The 24,613-nt window shown below is 40.6% G+C and overlaps 1 protein-coding gene across 3 annotated transcripts in view; it reads right to left on the reverse strand.

The window, feature by feature from the left end:
- EIF2B3 (eukaryotic translation initiation factor 2B subunit gamma) overlaps positions 1-24,613 on the reverse strand; it is a 133,570-nt gene that overhangs the window by 59,985 nt on the left and 48,972 nt on the right. For 2 of the 3 annotated variants that reach the window (XM_074380712.1, XM_074380713.1), the window contains exons 5-6: positions 18,453-18,564; positions 17,977-18,090 (exon numbers count right to left, since the gene is read on the reverse strand). In XM_074380712.1, coding sequence (XP_074236813.1) covers positions 17,977-18,090; positions 18,453-18,564 — 226 coding nt within the window. The remainder of the gene's footprint in view (positions 1-17,976; positions 18,091-18,452; positions 18,565-24,613) is intronic. The other variant, XM_039474160.2, reaches the window with a different exon arrangement.

The following is a 24,613-nucleotide window of genomic DNA, read 5'->3' on the forward strand; positions in this document are numbered from 1 at the left end:
TTGGCTAATTTTTGCATTTTCTTTGTAGAGATGGGTTTTGCCACATTCCCTAGGCTGGTCTTGAACTCCTAGTTCAAGTGATCTGCCTGGTTTGGCCTCCCAAAATGCCAGGATTACAGGCATGAGCCACTGTACCCGACCCTCATTTTCTTAATAGTGTCTTTGAGGTTCAAAATTTTTAATTTTTGAGAAATAAAATTATAAAATTTATAAAATCCTAACATTTAAGCTCAGGAGTTCAAGACCAGCTTGGGCAACATAAGGAAATCTTGTCTCTATAAAAAGTAAAGAAATATTATGTGTCATGAGTAGGTTAAAAAATAAATAAATAAATAAAAATATAGCCAGGCATGGTGGCATGTGCCTGTGGTTCCAGCTACTTGGGTGTCTGAGGTGGGAGTACTGTTTGAGCCCAGGAGTTCAAGGCTGCTGTGAGCCATGAACACACCACTGCACTCCAGCCTGGGCAACAGAAAAGAGACCCTCTCTTGGGAAAAAAAAAAAAAAAAAAAAGTTCCCAAAGAAGCAGCTGCCTGCTTTGGGAAGATTACTTTTAAATGTCAAGGAGTTCAAGAATCAAGCTGTATCTGTGTTTCAATGTTTACTTACCAAAGTTTTTTCCAAATATTAACAACACATACTGTATGTGAGGGACAAAGCTTTAGGACCTCTAGGGAAGCTGTAAGAAAGACTACCACACAGCCACTGGTCCATGAGATTATGCAGGACTGTATACTTTGAACTTTTCTGAGATTTGCTTTAATTTAAAGAAAACTGAACACAAAGATGTATGTACCATGAACATTGTACAAAACAAAACATCTGTGAACTACAGAGCTAGGGAATAAAAAAAGCAGTTCAGAAAGGCAGCCACGAAAGAAGAAAATACGTCCATGAATGACAAAATTAGTACTTTAAATGTCCAAAGCTCTGAGTGACTCTTAAAAAAAAGGTTTTTAGTTGAAAAGATCTTTAATTTCCCCCCAAAAGATCTCCAGGGATTTTCAGATCCTCGCTCCCTTCAAATCTACAAAGGTCCCCAGGCTCAGAGCAATGCCAAATATTCTTGAGGTCTGCTCCCTTCTTCCCCGTTCCCAGCATCATGTGTGTGGGAGGAACTGGGCTGTTCTTATCCTGCTCATTGCATAAGTATAGCAGAGGCCAACTGGGAGTTCTATTCCCCAATATGCTCGTTGTACAATGCTCAGTTCCTAGAAGGGTGGGTAGAAAAGAGCTCATAGGCAAAGAAGCAGTTTATAGTAGCCGCATGGTGAAAAACGGAAACCCATCTAGATGTTTATATAGACACCCTGTATAAACACATTTTGATTTTCAGCACTGCTGTGAATGAGACCTGAAGAATTTCTAGCCTAGTGGGAGGACTGGTGTGCATGCTGATACAGTCCACAGTGACTCAGTAAAGGAGGAAGGAAAGTCATCACTAATTTAAACTGAGTGTGTTGGCCAGGCATGGCAGCTCATGCCATAATCCCAGCAACTTGGGAGGCTGAGGTGGACTGATCACCTGAGGTCAGGACTTTGAGACCAGCCTAGCCAACATGGCAAAACCCCGTTTCTACTAAAACTGCAAAAAAATTAGCCAGGCATGGTGGCACGCACCTGTCATCCCGGCTACTCCGGAGGCCAAGGCAGGAGAATTGCATGAACCTGGTAGGTGGAGGTTGCAGTGAGCTAAGATCACGCCGCTTGCACTCCAGCCTGGGCGACAGAGGGAGACTCTCAAAAAAAAAAGAAAAGAAAAAACTCAAAAAACAAAACTGAGTGTGTGCTGCCAGCCTATAAGGCTGCACAGAATGACTTTTTCCAAACCACGCTAAGTTAAAGTTTGGGGACCAAAGAATAGTATTGGGTGAGAACAGAATGAAGAAAACTCAGTTGAACAAAAATGCCAAATACAAGAGAAACTTAATTTTATCCCAGGCTTCTCTTTGCATTAACATGAATGTTAACAGTAAATGAAATGTCATGGATGGCTTCTAAATTCAGATGCCAGTGAAACTGGAGCTTGAAACGGTTACTCATAAAACCAGAGACAACGATTCTGATGAGGGTAAAAGCCTCCTACAGTAACTTAACCATCTTGCAGTGTTCAATGCAACAACATAAACAACTCATTTATTTGAAGACCTTCAGATAATCACCTTTTACTTTATTTGGCAATCTTAAACATGTTCCAAAAAGAACCATCTTCTCTTCCACTAAAAGAATCCGAGCTAATTCACTACTCCCTATTCACTGCAATTAAGAAGAAACTAGAGACCAAGATATGCTTGAAATAATCAAGTTTGCTTGGAACTAGGGAAAAGAGAATGACCTATGGCTATTACTTACTAGCTATCTATAATTTTTTTTCTTTTTAATTTCATTTTTTTAATTTGTTTTTTTTTTTTTTTTTTTTTTTTTTTTTTTGAGACAGAGTCTCGCTCTGTCACCAGGTGCCAGGCTGGAGTGCAGTGGTGCGATCTTGGCTCACTGCAACCTCTGCCTCCCAGATTCAAGCAATTCTCCTGCCTCAGCCTCCTGAGTAGCTGGGATTACAGGCACGTGCCACCATGCCCAGCTGATTTTTGTATTTTTTTTAGTAGAGACAGGGTTTCACCATGTTGGCCAGGATGGTCCCAATCTCTTGACCTCGTGATCCAACCGCCTTGGCCTCCCAAAGGGCTGGAATTACAGGCTTGAGCCACCACGCCCAGCCGCTATCTATAATTCTAATGAGAGATGCTGGGGCAAGGACCTGTGGTGTGGCTATCTGGTAGCCGCTATACAGGAAGGCACTAGCCATACCATCCCAATGCCTGATCTTGGTTGTACTGTAAGTGGTAGGAATAACAGATTCTTGACTGTTAGGAGTGCATATGGAGTTATCAAACTAGAGGTCTGCCTTTTCAGCAGGGTAGGCTATGACACCATAGCCCTGAGGTGCTCAAGCCTTCTCCAAGAAAAGCAGCTGTGTTTAGGTGAAAACCCTGGACTCAAAGCAGCAGAGACCACCAACAGTGGAAGGATTCTTAAGGATTCCAAGTGCTACTCCAGGTCCAGTTTTTAAGTGACCTTGTGGGTCTGTGTTTGTTCTTGTTCTTATCCACATCCAGCTTTCCTTTCTGACTGGTGGTCCAGCTGACTGATAGTGATTTTCAGGGTCAACACTAGACACAGAAACAACAGCATACATATACTACTCTACTAGCTTCTATAGTTGTGTAATAAATCCTTTATTCTCTATGACTCATAGCATTTCTTTTTTTCTGATTGATATAAAAATTGCTACTAGAAGTGGTCCTGGAAAAAAAACAGAATCTTAAAGATGGGTTTGCTGAATTGGTTCTGTATTTAGAATTAGTTCTCTGATTTGATTAGATTTAAAGGCCTTTTAACTAACTGGATGAGGCCAACCCAGATTAGCTAAGATAAGCTCTCTTACTTAAAATCAATAGATTGTTGATACTAATTACATTTAAAAAACCTTCATAGCAACACTTAGTGTTTGATAGAATAAATGGGTACTACAGACTAGCAAAACTGATATATAAAACTAACCGTTACACAGACTAATGAAAGCCACACATCTAATAAGTAACACAGGAGTCAGCAAAGCATTCCTAGGCAGAATCACACTGCTGTTCACCCTCACCCATCTCAACCCAGCATGCCAGAACCTGCTGAGATCTAAAAGCCTCTCACTCCCAAGAGGTGCTCAAGAAAGCAATCTGCACAACACCACTGACAAGAAGCTCCTACTCAAAGACAAGCCCACGAAAGAGAGTTATGTCTCTCAAGTTATCCCTCTAAGCTGCCTGGCCCATACAACACCAGGTGAGAACTGACATTAATTTGCACTCCAATCTAGTCTCCCCTGGTCTAGCTAATATGACTTTTCAGCAGGTCATGCCCATCATGAGGCAGAGTCTATTTTCTCATCTCATGAATCTTGGCTGGCCTTGTGATAGCGTTGACCAGAATTCTCCCAAGTACACCAAGCAATATTCCTACTGTCTTCAGGCCCGGTTCCAAGCTGGTTGTGTGGGATATGGTCATGGCAAAGGTTCAGTGAAGGATCACTCAGGAGTTAATGCATCAAAGCTTGGCTTCAGCTTCTGCATGGCTAGAGTCATACTAAATTTAAAAGATTTTTTTTTTTTTTTGAGACGGAGTTTCACTCCTGTTGCCCAGCCTGGAGTGCAATGGCGCAATCTAGGCTCACTGCAACCTCAGCCTCCCAGGTTCAAGCGATTCTCCTGCCTCAGCCTTCCAAGTAGCTGGGATTACAGTCATGTACCACCACACCTCGCTAATTTTTTGTATTTAGTAGAGACGGGGATTCACCATGTTGGTCAGGCTGGTCTTGAACTCCTGACCTCAGGTGATCTACCCCACTCGGCCTCCCAAAGTGCTGGGATTACAGGCGTGAGCCACTGCACCCGGCAAGGTTGTTTTCACAACAAGAGCGAAACTCCGTCTCAAAAACAAAAAAAAAAACAAAAAACAAAACAAACAAAAAACAACCTTGCAGCCGGGCACGGTGACTGGCTCATGCCTGTAATCCCAGCACTTTGGAAGGCTGAGGCAGGCAGATCATGAGGTCAAGAGATGGAGACCATCCTGGCCAACATGGTGAAACCCTGTCTCTACTAAAAATACAAAAATTGGCTGGGCATGGCGATGTGTGCCTGTAATCTTAGCTACTCAGGAGGCTGAGGCAGGAGAATCGCTTGAACCCAGGAGGCAGAGGTTGCAGGGAGCCGAGATTGTGCCACCATACTCCAGCCTGGGTGACAGAGTGAGACTCCGTCTCAATCAATCAATCAATCAATAAAAATACAAAAATTAGCTGGGCATGGTGGCGTGTGCCTGTAGTCCCAGCTACTCAGGAGGCTGAGGCAGGAAAATTTCTTGAACCTGGAGGCAGAGGTTGCAGTGAGCTGCGATGGTGCCACTGCACTCCAGCCTGGTGACAGAGTGAGACTGTCTCAAAAACACAAAAAAACCAAACCTCGCTCAGACATTTCCCATCTTTGAAGTTCAATAGTTGGGTAAATAACTTTCTCCTGAGAACCAGGTATATGCAAGACACTAAATTGACATCTATATATTAATGCTTACAAATTTATATCTGAAGCATAGTCCTATCCTCTTAGCACCAAGTCTATACATGACTTCCTCTTGACACCTTTACCTGGATGCCCAAATGAACTTTGGATCTCCCTGCCACAAACCTAGGCTTCCCTATGTCATTATTCTGTTGCTCAAACCTGAAATCAGAGTCATTTTTGACACCACTCCACCTCTCAACCCCAAGGTTCAAACACTAAGTCCTCAGATTTTACCTGCTAAATCCTTCTCTAATTTATCTACTTTTCTCCAACTCCACTGTTAATACCCTAGTCCAAATTAACCATCACTTCTTACCTGGATTACTACCATACCTTCCCTTACTTGGTCTCTCTGCATCCTCTCTTACCCAACTCCATTCCCTTCTCCATATTACATCCAGAGTTATCTTTTGAAGGCAAATTGGACCATGTCATTCCCTACTTAGAATGCTTTGGTAGTTGGGACTACAGTAGATTGTTTTAAAAATGGCCATAATTATTCCCCTCTCTGTACCCACATTCTTTTGTAAAGTGACTTTGTAGCTCTTCCCACCACGAGGTAGAGTCTATTTTGCCATGTCATGAATCTGGGTGGGGCTTGTGACTGCTTTGATCAGAAGAATGTGGTGCAGATAACGCTGTTCCAGCCTCTTCTCCAATACACAAGATTAAGAGATCTCAGCTCTGCCCATAATGACTCTGTTGCCACAGCATATTCAAACACAAGATGATACTTTGGCTCCATTAATGTCCTCTTCCAACAAATTTATTGGGACCCTACTATATGCCAGGCCATATATTAGACCTTAGGTCTAGAAAGACAAAATATAACCACTTTCCTCATGTAACTTATAATCCAGAGCAATACAGGGTTATAGATGTTACCACAGAACTCTCTTCAATATATAGGGGAGCACAAAGGAAGCACAGTTCTGCCTATGACAGGAAAGATTAGAAAAGCCTTCACAGAAAAATGATATTTGAGCTGTCTTGAAAGAAAAATGGGTACTTAGCCAGGGAGAGAAGAGTAACTTTGGCTGAAGGAGTATCAGGAATTGTGAAAGTAAAAGGATAAAGGCATTAAAAGGAATGCAGAAGCTAAGAGAATCATGCAACTCTCCATAGCTACTGATGGAATGTTGAGAATGGGATTGTGTTAGAGAAAGATGAGATATAAGGCTGGAAGGGTAAGCATGGTTAGATAACTGAGGGCTTTAGGAATTTGTGCTTTATTCTATAAGCAATGTATTCATAGGTTTGGGGTAAAGAGATAGTAGAATGCAAAACTGAAAATTCTGAAGAGTGTTGAAAAAACTAATGGAGAAAGGTTCTAGGAGTGGCAGAAAAAAAGGAGTAAAAGGTAAATTAAGGGACTGGTCCCAAACTTCTTCTAATGATGGAGGGAAGGAATTGAAGGCGGGTCTGAATAAAGACAAAGTCATGGATAGGGGTAGCTGGGGAAATCAGCAGGGTCATGTTTTGGCAGGAGAGTGGTGATAATAGAGAACAGCATCAGGTGGATCACGAGGTCAAGAGATCGAGACCATCCTGGTCAACATGGTGAAACCCCATCTCTACTAAAAATACAAAAAAATTAGCTGGGCATGGCGGCGCGTGCCTGTAATCCCAGCTACTCAGGAGGCTGAGGCAGGAGAATTGCCTGAACCCGGGAGGCGGAGGTTGCGGTGAGCCGAGATCGTGCCATTGCACGCCAGCCTGGGTAACAAGTGCAAAACTCCATCTCAAAAAAAAAAAAAAAAAAAAAGAGAACAGCATCTAAGAGGACTGGGAAGCTGGCCCCAGACAAATGTAAGAATACAGAGTAATTCTCAGGGTTCAGCTAAGATAGGAGCCATGAATTTATACTGTTGCCAATTTGAAACCATGCATAATATTTCTCCTGAAGACTTTGGACATGGAGAGAAATGCCTGAAGGCGCAGGATCTAGACTGGATGAAGAAGGAAATGTGTGGGAGAAAGCGGGGGCTGGAGAGAAAAGAGAGATGGTAGGAGTTGTAGTAGTTAAGGGTCTAGAAAGATACGAGATTGAAATGAAGGGAACAGGACTCTGGGTAAAGATGGGTTAACATAAGCGTTAACCCATCCTCCTTCTGAAAACTCATTAAAGTGTCGGCACAAAGTTGTTGTTGTTGTTTTAAAGAAACAAGTCTACAAGAACAAAGACCACAAGAAGAGAAAGAAGAGATGACAACCAAATTTTGGAAGCTCGAAAACAACAGGATGGTAGTGGTAACCGACTTAGCATATTCAAGAAAGCTGAATCCTAAACCAGCTATAAGGAAAGCTAAGAAGCAACTTGATTTGTATCTCGGGAGCCCTAAAATGATCAGGAATTGGCAGCACAGCTTTTACCCACCCAGGCAGGAGATTGGAAGATTTCTCTCTGAAGTCTATATAGCCAGTTCCAAAGAAAAGACTTAATGTTATTGACATGGGTTCTCTTATAGCCGTATCATTTTATAGAAGTAAATTAAAAGTACAGAAGAGTAAGAATACACTGGACAAGATACCTTGGAAAAGGTCTGTGATCTTAACTTCCACAAGTCCTTCTGCCCTTCTGGACTCACGCCCACCCCAAACTGCAAATTAGAGAGGCATTTTGGGAATTAGGGCTGGTTAGCAGCAGTGAGGCACTAGTTTACATGAATAGTATTTCAAGACTTCCACACCATTGTGAAAATAATCAAGGATTTAAACCATTTCTCATAATCTGTAGTCCCAGAAATACAGATCTGGCCAGGATCTTTGAGGTCTTGACTGAAGTCCTTGACTCCCCAGATATAAATGTCTAAATCTTCCAGGATGACCTTGTGAACATTTTATTCCATTTTAAAGATACCCTTTAGGAGCTTGTTTTAATATTTTCCTTACTCTTCCAGTAAAAAAGCATGACAGCTATTCAAAAGAAAACAATGTAACATTGGGGAAAAGCTACATGATTTTCTTATTAAATATTTGGCACGAACATCTTTTACTTATGAACTATTAAAAACACATGACTGTCAGAAATAAAGCAGAAATTTTAGAGCTGGAGCGGGGGGTTCTTTCAAGACCAACTAAGCCAATTTCAGCTGGGGAAACTGAGGCTTAGAGAAATAAAGTTATTTGCTCAAGGTTATACAGTTGGTTTGTCTCGAGACTAGACTGCAAATACAAGCTCTCCCTACCAGTAACATTCTTTCTGACTACATGTAATGCCTCTCCAAGTCAGAAATACATCAATCAGACATGGAGGAAAGTTGTTGTACTTTGTTTAAATCCAATGAGGTAGTAAGAATCTGGGCCCTTTGGAGTAAAGTTACTAGTACTGACTGATGACCAAATACCTTGCTAGGGAGACTGCCTGTGTACTTGACCATATTCTAGCAGGTGTTTTTGAAATCAAGAAAACATTTTATTTCCCCCACCCCCGACAAGTAATGCTTCCCCCCCCACCCCCACCAACCTTTTTAAAAAGAGAAATTCGGTCTTGCTATGTTACCCAGGCTGGCCTCAAACTTCTGGGTTCAAGCAATCCTCCCACCTCAGCCTCCCAAAGTGCTGGGATTACAGGTGCGAGCCACCACATGCAGCCCCTCTCTCAGAAAGAGAGAAAACTGATGGAATGTACATTCTATCACTGTCCTTCTCTTTCTCTCTCTCTCTCTTTAAAATTTTATTTTCATAGGTTTTGGGGGAACAGGTGGTATCTGGTTACATGAGTTCTTTATTGGTAATTTGTGAGATTTGGGCGCACCCATCTCCTGAGCAGTATACACTGAACCCAATTTACAAAAGTTAAAAAAACTTTACAAGAAGTTTCTGATTCTCCTATATACACAAAGGCTTTATCCAAGATAACTCGTGTTTGTCCAGTAGAAACTAGCCTCCATCTTTGGAAATTCAGCTTTTTAAAAAAGATAAAAGATAAGAGGAAGTACTGTATTCTCATAATCAAAAAGTGCTTGAAAATCTGAATCGAAATAGCTTTTAACCAGCATCCCACTGAGGCAGGAGAAGTACAACATCCCAGAGGGTCATAGGAATGGGAAAACATTTTTATGCATATTTATTCAGCCAGCTACCCTATTATAACTACACATCAAAGATCCTGAATCACTGGGGTGTGGGTTACAAATTAGAAGAACAAGGAAAAAGTCTGCCAACGACTAAAAATGCAACCTAGTCTTAGGAAACTGATAAAAGATCTGGTCTCAATGACCCAGTGCTTATTCAAGGCCCTGAGCTTGACATCTATGAAGGAAAAAAACACATCCACCTGCTCTTCATTATCACTTCACCGCTGACTATGTCCATCTTCTTTGCTTCCATCATGCCCAAGCCTTGCTCTTGCTGTCAAATATAATTACAATTTAGGCATTTACTAACATTCCATTGTATGGAGCCATAAACTAGTTCCCAGGGAGGTTAAGAAGAAACCAGAAGCCAGGTGGGCATGGTGGCTCACGCCTATAATCCCAGCACTTTGGGAGGCCCAGGCGGGTCTCTGCTGGCTCACTGCCACGTCCACCTCCTGGGTTCAAGCAATTCTCCCATGAGTAGCTGGGACTACAGGTGCATGCCTGGCATGGTGGTTCACTCCTGTAATCCCCAACACTTTGGGATCACTTGAGTCCAGGGATTTGAGATCAGCCTGGGCAATATAATGAGACTTCATCTCTACAAAAAATTTTTTAAAAATTAGCGAAGTGTGCTGGTGCACACCTGTAATTACAGCTACTCAGGAGGCTGAGGTAGGAGGATCACTTTAGCCCAGGAGGCAGAGGTTGCAGTGAGCCGAAATCATGCCACTATATTCCAGCCTCGAGACACAGCAAGATTCTATCTCAAAACAAAACAAAAAAAGGGCTCAAGGTTCATATGTCATATTCTTGAATGTTTTCATGCTTGAGAATGTCTTCCTATTGCTTTTATATTTGAATGAAATTTTCATTGTTTATAACATTCTTTTATTATTTCTGGTTATCTGCCCATCTGCATACGCAGTTAATAATATTCTTGAGTTCCACTTTCCTTCCGTGAAAAGTCTGTGGACAGGACATTGTTCCTCTTGTATTGAATGTTGGGAATAACTCAGAGGTAAGCCTAATTTTTCCTTCCATGTAAAAGATTTGCTTTTTGCCTTTGGATACTTGAAGAATTCTTTCTTTATCCCCAAAGCTTAAAAAGTACATTAGAATATAACTGACCAAATTATCTTAGAACATACAATACTGCAGATTTTACTTGATTCAGCAAATTTTATTGTATTATATCTTGTTCTTATTTTAAAAAATTAAAATTGAAGTTATATGTGCACATAAAGAGGCAAGTAGTTTCTCAAGGCTTTTCATGAAAAAAACTGAATCATCTATTCCCTCTTGCCCATTTTCTGTCCCCGAGAAAGGGCCATTTTCAACTGTTTCACCATATCCACTTAGTATTTATTTCCACCAATAACACTCCTTAAAAAAATTTTTTTTTGAGATGGAGTCTCACTCTGTCACCTAGGGTGGAATGGAGTGCAGAGGCATGATCCTGGCTCACTGCAACCTCCGCCTCCCAAGTTTAAGCAATTCTTCTGCCTCAGCCTCCCCAGCAGCTGGGACTACAAGTGTCTGCCACCATGCTCAAATAATTTTTTTTTGTTTGTTTTTTGTTTTTTTAGATGGAGTCTCACTCTGTTGCCAGTCTGGAGTGCAGTGGTGATCTTGGCTCACTGTAACTTCTGCTTCCCGGGTTCAAGCAATTCTCCTGCCCCAGCCTCCCAAGTAGCTGGGATGATAGGCAGCCACCACTGTGCCCAGCTAATTTTTGTATTTTTAGTGAAGACAGGGTTTCACCATGTTGGCCAGGATGGTCTTGATTTCTTGACCTCGTGATCTGCCCATCTTGGCCTCCCAAAGTGCTGGTAGTACAGGCATGAGCCTCCATGCCCAGCAATAGCATTCTTTTTTTTTTTTTCAGATGGAGTTTCGCTCTTGTTGCCCATGCTGGAATGCAATGGTGCCATCTCAGCTCCCTGTAACCTCTGCCTCCTGGGTTCAAGCGATTCTCCTGCCTCAGCCTCCCGAGTAGCTGGGATTACAGGCATGCTCCACCACGCCCAGCTAATTTTTGTATTTTAGTAAAAACGGGGTTTTACCACGTTAGCCAGGCTGGTCTCGATCTCCTGACCTCAGGTGATTTGCCCACCTCAGCCTCCCAAAGTGCTGGGATTACAGGCATAAGCCACCATGCCTGGTCAATAGCATTCTTATATTGGTATTTCTTGGATTTTCCATTTCAGGAATAATCTGATTTTCCATTGTGGAAAACAGAATTTAACTTATTTTCATTACAAACCCTGCTTCCATCATCTATACCCATACTTCCTTATGCCTTTTACCTTCCCAATAATTGCTATATTATTTTTGTCAGCTCAATAACCAATGCTTAAGTTACTATGACTTCAGCTCTATGTATTAGCTATTAACTATGGAAGAGGACAATTTCACTCTTTTTTCCCCTCATGCTTCCAACATACTAACCTCCTCTCATCATTCCAAAGTAATTAAATCATAATTTGGGTTACACTGAATCAGTGATTGCATTATTGTTTGTATTTAAGTATTAGTTACAGGCTGGGTGTGGTGGCTCTCGGCTGTAATCCCAGCACTTTGGGAGGCTGAGGTGGGCAGATCACTTGAGATCAGGAGTTTGAAACCAGGCTGGCCAACATGGTAAAACCCCATCTCTACTGAAAATACAAAAAAATTAACTGGGTATGGTGGCTCATGCCTGTAATCTCAGCTACTCGGGAGGTTGAGGCAGGAGAATCACTTGAAACCAGGAGGCGGGGGCTGTAGTGAGCCGAGATCATGCCACTGTACTCCAGCCTGGGTGACAGAGTGAGACTCCATCTAATATATATATATGTTATTTGCAGCTGAACCACACAGTCACTAATAATTTTTTCACCTGCACATTTTTGTGGTTTGCTTTAATACTTGTCTTATTTCTTAGTTTTCTAGGTGCTTACCAATAATTCGACTCCAAACTAACTACTAAGTGCTCCACATCATCTCAAAATGTTGAAATACACACACACACACACACACACACACACACACACACACACACAGATTGGCTGTGTCCCCACCACCCCAAAAAATGTTGAAACATATCAAATATTGTGTCATTTTCATCAGAAGAAATATGATCTTGAAGAAATCATTCCCAAGTTTTCTGACCTATTCCAGTCTGATCTGGTTGCCATTTTTACTGGGTGTACATGTGTTATCCTTGAATCTCCCTTTATTATCATCCTGAGAATTCATTTTATCTTAATTGAATGTCCTTTTTCTTTCTTTCTTTTTTTTTTGTTTTGAGACAGTCTCCCCTTGTTGCCCAGGCTGGAATGCAGTGATGCAATCTCTGCTCACTGCAACCTCCACCTCCCAGGTTCAAGAGTGAATGCTTTTTCTTATATCCTGTGTCTTCCTCTTTCTTAGTTTATGCTAAGGTTTCAGTATTACATAAACTCTAGTAGCTTTCCTTTTTTTAATTTAATTTTTAATTTTTGTGGGTACATGCTAGGTATATGTATTGATGGGTTACATGAGATATTTTGATACAGGCATATGATATGTAATAATCACATCAGGTTAAATGGGGGTATTACCTTAAGCATTTATCCTTTGCGTTACAAACAATCCAATTATACTCTTTCAGTTATTTTAAGATGTACAATTAAATTTTTTTGACTTGGTCACCTTGCTACACTAGCAACTATTAGGTTTTATTCATTCTTTCTAACTAACTTTTTGTACCCATTGACCATTTCCCACTCTTCTACACCCTCTACCCTTCCCAGCCTTTGGTAACCATCCTTCTACTCTCTATCTCCATGAGTTCCACTGATTTTTAGCTCTTACAAGTAAGTTAGTGAAAACATGCAGTTTGTCTTTCTGTGCTTGGCTTATTTCACTTAACATGACCTCCAGTTCCATCTGTTAGCAAATGACAGAATCTCAATGTTTATGTCTGAATAGTATACAATTGTGTGTATGTACCATGCTTTCTTTATCCATTCATCTGTTGATGGACACTTAGCTTGCTTCCAAATCTTGGCTATTGTGAATAGTGCTACAGTAAGCACGGGAACACAAGTATCTCTTCGATATACTGATTTCCTTTCTTGTGGGTATATACCTAGGAGTAGGATTGCTGGATTGTATAGTAGCCCTATTTTTAGTTTTTTGAGGAACCTCCAAACTGTTCTCCATAGTGGCTGTATTAATTTACACTCCCTTTGTTCTCACTTCAAACATTCCGCTTCTAAAAAAAAAAAAGAAAGAAAAAATAAAAAAAATTTACATTCCCATTAACAGTATATGAGATATATGAGAGTTCCTCTTTCTCTACAACCTTGTCAGCATTTGCTACTGCCTCACTTTTGGATAAAAGGCATTTTAACTAAGGTGAGATGACATCTCATTGTTTTTATTTGCATTTCTCTGATATCAGTGATGTTGAGCACCTTTTCATATATCTGCTTGGCATTTATATGATTTCTTTGGAGAAATGTCTATTCAGATTTTTTGCACATTAAAAAATTAAGATTATTAGATTTTTTCCTATAGAGTTGTTTGAGCTCCTTCAATATTCTGGTTATTAATCCCTTGTCACATAGGTAGTTTGCAAATATTTTTTCTCATTCTGTGGGTTGTCTTTTCACTTTACTGATTGTTTCCTTTGTTGTGTGAAAGCTTTTTAACTTAATATGATCCCATTTGTCCATTTTTGCTTTGGTTACCTGTGCTCAGATCAATGTCCTGGAGACTTTCCCCAATGTTTTCTTGTAGCAGCTTCATAGTTTGAGGTCTTAGATTTAGATTTTTAATCGTTTTGATTTGATTTTTGTGTATGGCAAGAGACAGGGGTCTAGTTTCATTTTTTTGCATATGGATATCCAGTTTTCCTAGCACCATTTATTGAAGAGATTGTCCTTTCCCCAATGTATATTCTTGGTACCTTCATCAAAAATGAGTTCACTGAAGATGTATGGATTTATCTTTGGTTCTCTATTCTGTTCCACTAACCTATATGTCTGTGCTTATGCTAGTACCATGCTGTTTTTGTTACTATAGCTCTGTAGTATAATTTGAAGTGATTCTTGTAATGTGATAATTACAGGAATGTGATTCTTGTAATTTTTGCTTAGGATAGCTTTGGCTATTTTGGGTCTTTTGTAATTCCATATAATTGTTTTTTTGAGATGGAGTCTCACTCCATCACCCAGGCTGGACTACAATGGCACAATCTCGACTCACTGCAAACTCCACCTCCTGGGTTCACGAGATTCTCCTGCCTCAGCCTCCCAAGTAGCTGGGATCACAGGCGCCTACCACCATGCCTGGCTAATTTTTATATTTTAAGTAGAGACAGGGTTTCACCACATTGGCCAGGCTGTTCTTGAACTCCTGACCTCAAATGAACCACCTGCCTTGGCCTCACAAAGTGCTGGGATTACAGGTGTGAGCCACCACGCCTGGCCAATTTCATATAAATTTCAGGATGGTTTTTTCTATTTCTGTGAAGAATGTCATTGGTATTTTGATAGGGATTTCAAAAAATCTGTAGGTTGCTTTGAGGAGTATGGGCATTGTAACAATATTGAGTCTTTCAATCCATGAACGTGGAATATCTTTCCATTTTTTGTGTCCTCTTCAAATTTTGGCATCAGTATTCTATAATTTTCATTGTAGAGATCTTTTGCTTCTTTGGTTAAGTTAACCCCTAGGTATTTTATTTTATTTGTAACTATTGTAATGGGATTACTTTCTTGATTTCTTTTTCAGATTTTTTTTTTTTTTTTTTTTTTTTAGACTGAGGCTCTCTCTGTTGTCTATGCTGGAGTGCAGTGGCCCCATCTTGGCTCACTGCAACCTCCACCTCCCAGGTTCTAGCAATTCTCATGCGTCACCCTCCCAAGTGGCTGGGACTACAGGCATGTGCCACCATACCTGGCTAATTCTTTGCTGTTGGCAAATAGAAATGCTAATGATTTTCTTTTCTTTTCTTTTTTTTTTTTGAGACGGAGTTTCGCTCGTTACCCAGGCTGGAGTGCAATGGCGCGATCTTGGCTCACCGCAACCTCCGCCTCCTGGGTTCATGCAATTCTCCTGCCTCAGCCTCCTAAGTAGCTGGGATTACAGGCACGAGCCACCATGCCCAACTAATTTTTTGTATTTTTAGTAGAGACAGGGTTTCACCATGTTGACCAGGATGGTCTCAAACTCTCGACCTCGTGATCCACCCGCCTCGGCCTCACAAAGTGCTGGGATTACAGGCTTGAGCCACCGCGCCCGGCCAGAAATGCTACTGATTTTCATATGTTGACTTTGTATCCTGCAACTTTACTGTATTTATCGGTGCTAATAGTTTTTCAGTGGAGTCTTTAGGTTTTTCCAAATATAAGATTATATCATCTGCAAACACAGATAATTTGACTTCTTCCTTTCCAATTTAGATGCCCTTTATTTCCTTCTCTTGTTTGACTGCTGTAGCTAGGACTTCCAGTACTATGTTCAATAATAGCGGTGAAAATGGGCATCCTTGTCTAGTAGCTTTCTGAAAACAGATACATGGAAAGCAAATGTCTAAAAAGTTCTCATTCTACTCTCATATTTGATTGATAGTTTGATTAGACAGAATTAGGAATGTTAAAGGCATTGTTTATTTATAGTTTCCAGTGTTGATGCTAGGAAGTTCAAAACTGTTTTAATTCCTTTGTATATGATATCCTCTCTCCTTTCCGGAGGCTTGTAAGATCTCTTTGTTACCAGTCATAAAATTTCACAATGAAAACCCTGGTATGCTTCTTTTCATCCATTTTCCTGTCATTCTTTCAGTCTAGAAACCCGGCTCCTTTTATCCTCGGAAAATTAAAAAAAACATTTCACTGATGTTTTCTTCCCCCTTCATTTCTCTGTTCTTTCTTTCTAGAACTCCATGTTCTAATTCAGAGGTGTTAATTCATTAATTATATTTAATTATCTTTGTATTTCATTTCTATGAGATTCTAATATCTTTATTTTCTTTCTTTCCCTCCTTTCCTTCTTCCCTCCCTCCTCTCTCTCTCTCTCTTTCTTTCATTTTTTGAGACAGGGTCTCACTTTGTCACCCAGCCTGGAGTGCAGCAGTACAACATGGCTAACAGCAGCCTAAACCTGCTGGGCTCAAGTGATCCTCCAACCTCAAAGATTCTAATTTCTTTTTTCTTTTTTTTTTTTTTTGAGACGGAGTTTCGCTCTTGTTACCCAGGCTGGAGTGCAATGGCGCGATCTCGGCTCACCGCAACCTCCGCCTCCTGGGCTCAGGCAATTCTCCTGCCTCAGCCTCCTGAGTAGCTGGGATTACAGGCACGCGCCACCACGCCCAGCTAGTTTTTTGTATTTTTAGTAGAGACGGGGTTTCACCATGTTGACCAGGATGGTCTCCATCTCTTGACCTCGTGATCCACCCGCCTCGGCCTCCCAAAGTGCTGGGATTACAGGCTTAAGCCACCGCGCCTGGCAAGATTCTAATTTCTTAAATGATTTTCTTTTTTACCTAGATCACTGAGTATCTCAAACCATCCCTGTATGTCAATAATTTGATTTTTCAGTGGTGTCTACTCTGTTCTTTTGTTATTTTAAAATTTATTAACTCTGTAATTTAATCCTTATTTTTTATTTTTTTATTTTTGTCTTTTTCTTTTTTTATTTTAGTTCTTTTTTACTTCTATAATATCCTCTTTTATTTCATTTTGTTGTTTATCATCTCATTACTGAACTTTTGTTTATTAAATTCATGTTAATAAGAAGTTTTGTGGTTATACAGTTGAATAGTTTTAAGAAAATTTCTTCTATTTCTTGAGTTATGTTTTTTTCAGGATAGGTTCTTTGTCTTTTACAGGACATTTTTTCTTGCTTTCGTTTTCTGTAGTATATTTGTACAGCTGACATTCTGACTCTTTTGATCTTGTTCATGCTTAATGTTTTATTTGTTTTGATATAATATAAATGAATTGTTGTCTCTTATCCTTCTTTATCTGAGACCAGCTACCATGTAAGTGCTGGTGTAGGGGAATTGGAACTCTTATGCACTGTTGGTGGAGTGTAAAATGGTGAAAATGCTATGGAAATAGTATGTAGGTTCCTCAGAAAATTAAACATCATAGTTCTCTACCATTTGATCCAGTAATCGCACTTCTGGATATACATCCAAAAGAACTGAAAGCAAGGTCTTGAAGAGATGTCTGTATACCCATGTTCACTGTAGCACTATTCACAATAGCCAAGAGGAGGCAGCAACCCAAATGTCTGTCAGTGGATAAATAGAAGAAAATGTCGTACATATATACAGTGAAATATTATTCAGCCTTAAAATAAAAAGGAAATCCAGTTATATGCTACAACATGGACAAATCTTAAGGACATTATGCTAAGTAAAATAAGCCAGTCACAAAAGGACAACTATTGTATAATTTCACTTACATGAGGTATTTAAAGTAGAATTGTGGGTAGTAAGGGCTTGTTGAGAGAAGGAAAAGTGGAGCTGTTGCCTGACGGGTATAGAATTTCAGATTTGTAAAATCAAAGTTCTCGAGATCTGTTTCACTACAATGTGAACACATTTAACACTACTGAACTGTTGACTTAAAAATGGCCACTTAGAATGGGCCAGGTGTGGTGGCTCATGACTGTAATCCCAGCACTTTGGGAGGCCAAGGCAGGTGGATCACTTGAGGTCAGGAGTTTGAGAACAGCCTGGCTGACATGGTGAAACTCCGTCTCTACTAAAAATACAAAAATTAGCTGGGCGTGTTGGTGCATACCTGTAATCCCAGCTACTCAGGAGGCTGAGGCAGGAGAACCACTTGAACCAGAGGCTGCAGTGGGCCAAAATTGCGCCACTGCACTCCAGTCTGGGTAGCAGAGAGAGACTCCGTCTCAAAAAAAAAAAAAAAAAAGTTAGAATGGTACATTTTATGCTATGTGTTTTTTTAACCACTTTTTTTTTTTTTTTAAAGAGGGTTTTATAACACTTCGGAAAGACAGTCCTGTTCTCCCCACAGCTGCTTTGCCTTACTCTTATGCAGGATTTGGCTCTACCTTGGCAAGAAAAGACAGGGAAACAGGCGAACGCAGTGAAGAAAAGCCTTCATGCTGTCTCATGGGAAAAACACCACATACTTTTGTCAGTTTCACACAGTATAATCTAGTTTTCATTCCCTCTTTCCCATCCACTGGGTGGTTTTATTTTGTTTTAAGACAAGAAGAATTGCCAGAAGAAAAAAACCCTAGGGCTTACTTCTGTAGGATGGATCCCTTAATGACCAGTTCTTCATCCAAGTCTGCTTCATTAGCCATGAAGAGCAGCCTCTTTCCTGTGCTGTCCACTCCAATGAAGTCACGCTGCTCCACTGAATCATCCAAAAGAAAAAAAAAAGTCAAATAAAGCCATTTGCCCTGCAAGCATGACTAAGCCAGGGAACAGAATATCTGCTTAGTGCTCTTGGAACCAATACAGGATTGAAGGGTGGGTGCAGTGGCTCATGCCTGTAATCCCAACACTTTGGGGGGCCAAGGTGGGCGGATAATGACACCAGGAGTTCAAGACCAGCCTGACCAACATGGTGAAACCCCGTCTCTACTAAAAATACAAAAATTAGCCAGGTGTGGTGGCGTGTGCCTGCAGACCCAGCTACTGAGGAAGCCGAGGCAGGAGATTCGCTTGAACCTGGGAGATGGGGGTTGCAGTGAGCCGAGATGGCACCACTGCACTCGAGCCTGGGTGACAGAATGAGACTCTATCTCAAAAAATAAATAAATAAATAAATAAATAAATAATAAATAAATAAATAAATAAAATTATTTATTTAGATCACTCCTTTTTTAAAAAAAGAATTTTCTGTCTGCAAATAATAACGTAGGTCTTCTTACTGTGGAAATGGGACTAATATTATTTAAAGTAATCTACATTCAACCAACATTAACTACACTAGATTCTATGCTATGTATAAGGCATTAAAAAAAAAGTGGGAGGCCAGGCGCGGTGGCTCAAGCCTGTAATCCCAGCACTTTGGGAGGCCGAGGCGGGTGGATCACCAGGTCAAGAGATCGAGACCATCCTGGTCAACATGGTGAAACCCCGTCTCTACTAAAAATACTAAAAAAATTAGCTGGGCATGGTGACGTGTGCCTGTAATCCCTCTGAGACAGGAGAATTGCCTGAACCCAGGAGGCGGAGGTTGCGGTGAGCCGAGATCGTGCCATTGCACTCCAGCCTGGGCAACAAGAGCGAAACTCCGTCTCAAAAAAAAAAAAAAAAAAAAAAAAAAAAAGTGGGAGGCTGAGGCAGGTGAATCATGAGGTCAAAAGATTGAGACCACCTTGGCCAACATTGTGATATCCTGTCTCAACTAAAAATACAAAAAAAAAAAAAAAAAAAGCTGGGTGTGGCCTGAGCTGGTAGTCCCAGCTACTCCAGAGGCTAAGGCAGGAGAATCGCTTGAACCTGGGAGGCAGAGGTTGAAGTGAGCTGAGATCTCACCACTGCACTCCAGCCCAGTGTCAGAGTGAGACTCTGTCTCAAAAAAAGAAAAGTGCATGTTTTATTATACGTGAAGAGTTCTCAGTAGACAATGATCTTACAGGCTGCTATATTATTGCTGTTTTCTATGTCATACTTCTCTTCCCCAACTAGATTGTAAACTCTTCAAAGGCAGACTTCTGATTCTTTTATATTTCCCATAAACCTTGTACAGTGTTACATACTTAATAACATGTGCTACTAATTTCTGTACAGTATCTATAGCTTACAGAAACATTTTCACATAGTGACAAAATAGCATAAGGATTAAAAACAGAACTTCTGGAGCCAGACAGCTCAGCCAATTACTAGTTTATGTTAGAGCAAGTTACTTAACCTCTCTGTTCCTCAGTTTCGTCTACAAAATGGGGATAATAATAGTGTTTGCCTCACAGGTTTATTATGCAGATTAAATGTATTAGTATTTGTAAAGCATTTATAATAGTGTTATTAATCAAAACATTAAATAAAATGTTAAGTTAAAAAAATTAAACAGGCTAGGCATGGTGGCTCACCCCTGTAATCCCAGCACTTTGGGAGGCCAAGGCGAATGGATCACAAGGTCAAGGGATCGAGACCATCCTGGCCAGTGTGATGAAACCCCACCTCTACTAAAAATACAAAAACTAGCTGGGTGTAGTGGTGCGCCTGCAGTCCCAGCTACTTGGGAGGGTGAAGCAGGAGAATTGCTTGAATATGGGAGGCGAAGGCTGCAGTGAGCTGAGATCACGCCACTGCAAAGAGCAAGACTTCGTCTCAAAAAAAAAAAAAAAAAAAAAAGTAAATAAAATACATCCTCTAATTTAGCCCTCAAAACAACCAAATGAAGCAATGCCTCAACACCTCTTTATAAAGGAGAAACAGAAAGTTTAGCTCTAGGAAAAATGAGATCTGTAAAGATGAATTTGCTTCCTACTGACAGACAGTGGCTGCTAAGTTAACAGAATTTGTTTCACTGTTGGCTAAAGCTGCCTGTATACCTATAACCAAATATATTATTCAATTGTGCGATATGTTTAGCTCAGGTACTTGAAACCATTCAAGATCACCAATTAGATGGTCTCTATATGCAGTGTTAGAATATAAATGAGGAAAAAAATTATGAAAAATTATATGTTGGGATTTTTTGTTCAATAACTAAGTGAAATTCAAAAAAGGAAGAGCAAATATTGCCAATCTGAAGCTAAATTTTGCAGAGAATTTTAAATGCCACATAGCAGCTTAGACATATATCAATTTACATATTACATGGAAACTCGAGAATGTAACAAAGTCTGTAAAGGTCTCATTATAAGCCAGCCATTTAAAAAAGAAACACAGAGATGTTATTTTTGGATATAATTTGGAATGCTTACCCTACCCAAGTCCTAAGGCTCACAGAAACCTTGAATCACTGATGTCCTGCGAGGAATAATTACTAGCCAGCCAATTTTTCAGCTATGTTGCACATTAGTCACATTTCTCTCCCTCTCAGGCCCTCCACCTTGTATTGCTTCTTTGCAGCTATCATAGTAACTGGGACTTCAGAATGTGATACAAATTATAGACACTTGGAAAGGTTTCTTTCTGTTCTGCTTTAGTAAAATGAATTTCACTTTGGGAGCAGAGTAGTTAACTATAGATTGTCTTCCTATGAAGAAAGACTACGCAAACTTAAAAAAGCATATAAAACTAAACTTCTATTTTTAAAAATCTGTCACATTCAAGTATTCATGTTTTTTCCTCTAGTTGATTTTTTTTTTTTTTTTGAGACGGAGTTTCGCTCTTGTTACCCAGGCTGGAGTGCAATGGCGCGATCTCGGCTCACCGCAACCTCCGCCTCCTGGGTTCAGGCAATTCTCCTGCCTCAGCCTCCTGAGTAGCTGGGATTACAGGCACGAGCCACCACACCCAGCTAATTTTTTGTGTTTTTAGTAGAGACGGGGTTTCACCATGTTGACCAGGATGGTCTCGATCTCTCGACCTCGTGATCCACCCGCCTCGGCCTCCCAAAGTGCTGGGATTACAGGCTTGAGCCACCGTGCCCGGCTCCTCTAGTTGATTTTTACTTCTCTGATTCTTCTGTCTTATCTACAGGCATTTGCTTATCCTTTCATTCCTTTATTCAATCAATAAATATATTTGTACACCTACCCTATGGCAGGTGCTATATCTAGAGTTGGGAATTCCAACTCATTTTATGAGGCCAGCATGATCCTGATGCCAAAACCAGGCAAGGATATTATGAGAAAGAAAAATTAGGCAAATTTATTCATTAGCAAGTCAAAATAGAATACTGAGTAAATTAAAAAGGGTCACAAACTTGTTGGAGCTCCTCCCATCCAAAGGAAAGGTCAATTCCCTATCCTTTATATCTGGGCTTGCTCAGTAACTAGCTTTGAACTAACAGAGTGAAGCTGAAGTGACAGTGTGTGTTCTGAGTTTAGGCCTCAAGAGACTTTGTAGCTTCTGGTGTCATTCTTAGAACCTGCTGTTGCTACCATGTAAACAAGCCTAGGTTACCCCCTGAATGGTAAGAGACTAGATGAAAAGAAAAATTCAGCTGTCAAGGCTGAGGCGCTCTCTCTCTCTCTCTCTCTCTCTCTCTCTCTCTCTCTCTCTATTTTTTTGGAGGTGCAGTCTTGCTCTGTTGCCCAGGCTGGAGTGCAACCGTGTGATCGTGGCTCACTGCAACCTACACCTCCCAGGTTCAAGCAATTCTTCTGCCTCAGCCTCCCAAGTAGGTGGGACCACAGGCATGTGCCTCCACGCCCAGCTAATTTTTTTATTTTTAGTAGAGATGAGGTTATGCCATGTTGGCCAGGCTGGTCTCAAACTCCTGACCTCAGGTGATCCACCTGACTCCCAAAGTGTACAGATTACAGGCGTGAGCCACTGGGCCCAGCCAAGGCTGTAAACATATTAATGAGCTCAGTTATGGGAGACTAAGATAAGAATGGCAGTTGCCTCCTGGTATTCACATCCTTGTGTATCCCTTCTTCGTGAGTGTGGGCTGGCCTAGTGACTTGCTCCTAACCAACAGAATGTGGCAAAGGTAATAAAATGTTATTTCTGTAATTAGGTTATATAAGATTGTGACTTCTTTCTAGAAGAGTCTCTTCCTTGCTGGCTTTGATGAAGTAAGTTTCCATGTTGGAAAGGCCTAAGTGATAAAGAAAGAAGGGTAGCTTCTGGCCAACAGCTTGGTGGAAACTGATGCTCAGTCCAATAGTCCTTAAGAAAATGAAATTCCTCCAATAACTAAGTAAGCTTGGAACCTAATCCCTTCCCAGTTAAGCCTTCAGATGAGACTCCAGCTCTAGCTGACATCAACAGCCTTCTGAAAGACTCTGGAAGACCCAGCTAAGCCACACCTGGATTCTTGGCCCACAGTGTTGTTTTAAACTGTTAAATGTGTGGCAAGTTTTATAAGTAATGAATTGTTAATACACTAGCTGATATCACTCGAACAGAGATGAGCCATCTCAACTAAACTTAGGCCAAACTGCCAACCTACAGACTCATAAGCAAGTAAATCTTTGTTATTTTAAACCATTAGAGTTTAGAAATGTTTGTTATGTAGTAAAAACTAATACAATGTGTGAAAGGACACAAGCCATAACCAAGTTAGGTTTATCCCAGGTATCATCACATCATCAGAGTAAAAGAGAAAAACCATACGACCACTTGAATAGATGCGGAAAAAGCATCTGATAAAATTTGTATACTTAGGCAAAGAAACTCCCAATAAATCAGAACTAGAAAGGAACTTTTTCAATCTGATGACCTATACAGTACCTATAAAAATGTATAGTAGGCTGGGCGTGGTGGCTCACGGCTATAATCTTAGCATTTCGAGAGGCCAAGGCAGGTGGATCATTTGAGGCTAGGAGTTTGAGACCAGCCTGGCTAACATGGTGAAACCCCGTCTCCACCAAAAACACAAAAATTAGTCGAGCATGGTGGTACATGCCTGTAATCCTACCTACTTCGGAGGCTGAGGCAGGAGAATTGCTTAAAACCAGGAGGCAGAGGTTGCAGTGAGTCAAGACTGGGCCACTGCACTCTAGCCTGGGTGACAGAGACTATCTCAAAACAAACAAACACAAACCTATAGTAAACATCATTTTAACTGGAAAGATGTTGAAAATATTCCTTTTAAAATAAGGAATGAAAAAGGGTGCCAACTGGCATCATTTGTACACATAATTTTATTGTAGGTCCTGGGCAGCACAGTTAAGACAAGAAAAAGAAAGTAGAAACTTAGACTACTGGGGGGTCTATGGCCATAGCACCTTGAAGGTATCTGATCTCATCTGATCTATGCAGAGTCAGGCCCAGTTAGTACTTGGATGGGAGTCTGCTTGGGAATACCATGTGATAAAGGTTAAAAAAAAAAAAAAAAGACTACTGTGAGACTTTGGTCAAAGAATACAAAATTTCACTTAGAAAGGCGAAATAAGTTCACAAAGAGACTTCATACAACCAGTGATTGGTTAGTAACGATGTGTTCTTGAAAATTCCTAAGAGAATAGATTTTAAGTGTTCTCACTTGAAGAACTTTAGAAACAGATCCTCTAAGCTCCCCCTCCCACCCCAAGAAAAAAAGAGGAAAAAAAAGGAGGCTTCATGCAAAGAATCAAGAATCAGAATGATGTTGGATTTCTTAATAGACAAGTTAGAAGAGAGTAAAACAAAACAAAAACCTTCAAAATTTTGTGGTGATATGATTTCCAAGAGAAGTTTATATTCAGCCAAAATATCAAACAAATATGTGGGCAGAATAAAGACATTTTCAGGGATGCAAAAGCTCAAAAACTTACTTCTCACGGGCCAGGCGCTGTGGCTCATGCCTATAATCCCAGCACTTTAGGAGGCCAAGGTGGGCAGATCACAAGGTC

Source organism: Saimiri boliviensis, chromosome 11 (genome assembly GCF_048565385.1).
Source record: "Saimiri boliviensis isolate mSaiBol1 chromosome 11, mSaiBol1.pri, whole genome shotgun sequence".
In the NCBI taxonomy this organism is placed as follows: domain Eukaryota; kingdom Metazoa; phylum Chordata; class Mammalia; order Primates; family Cebidae; genus Saimiri; species Saimiri boliviensis.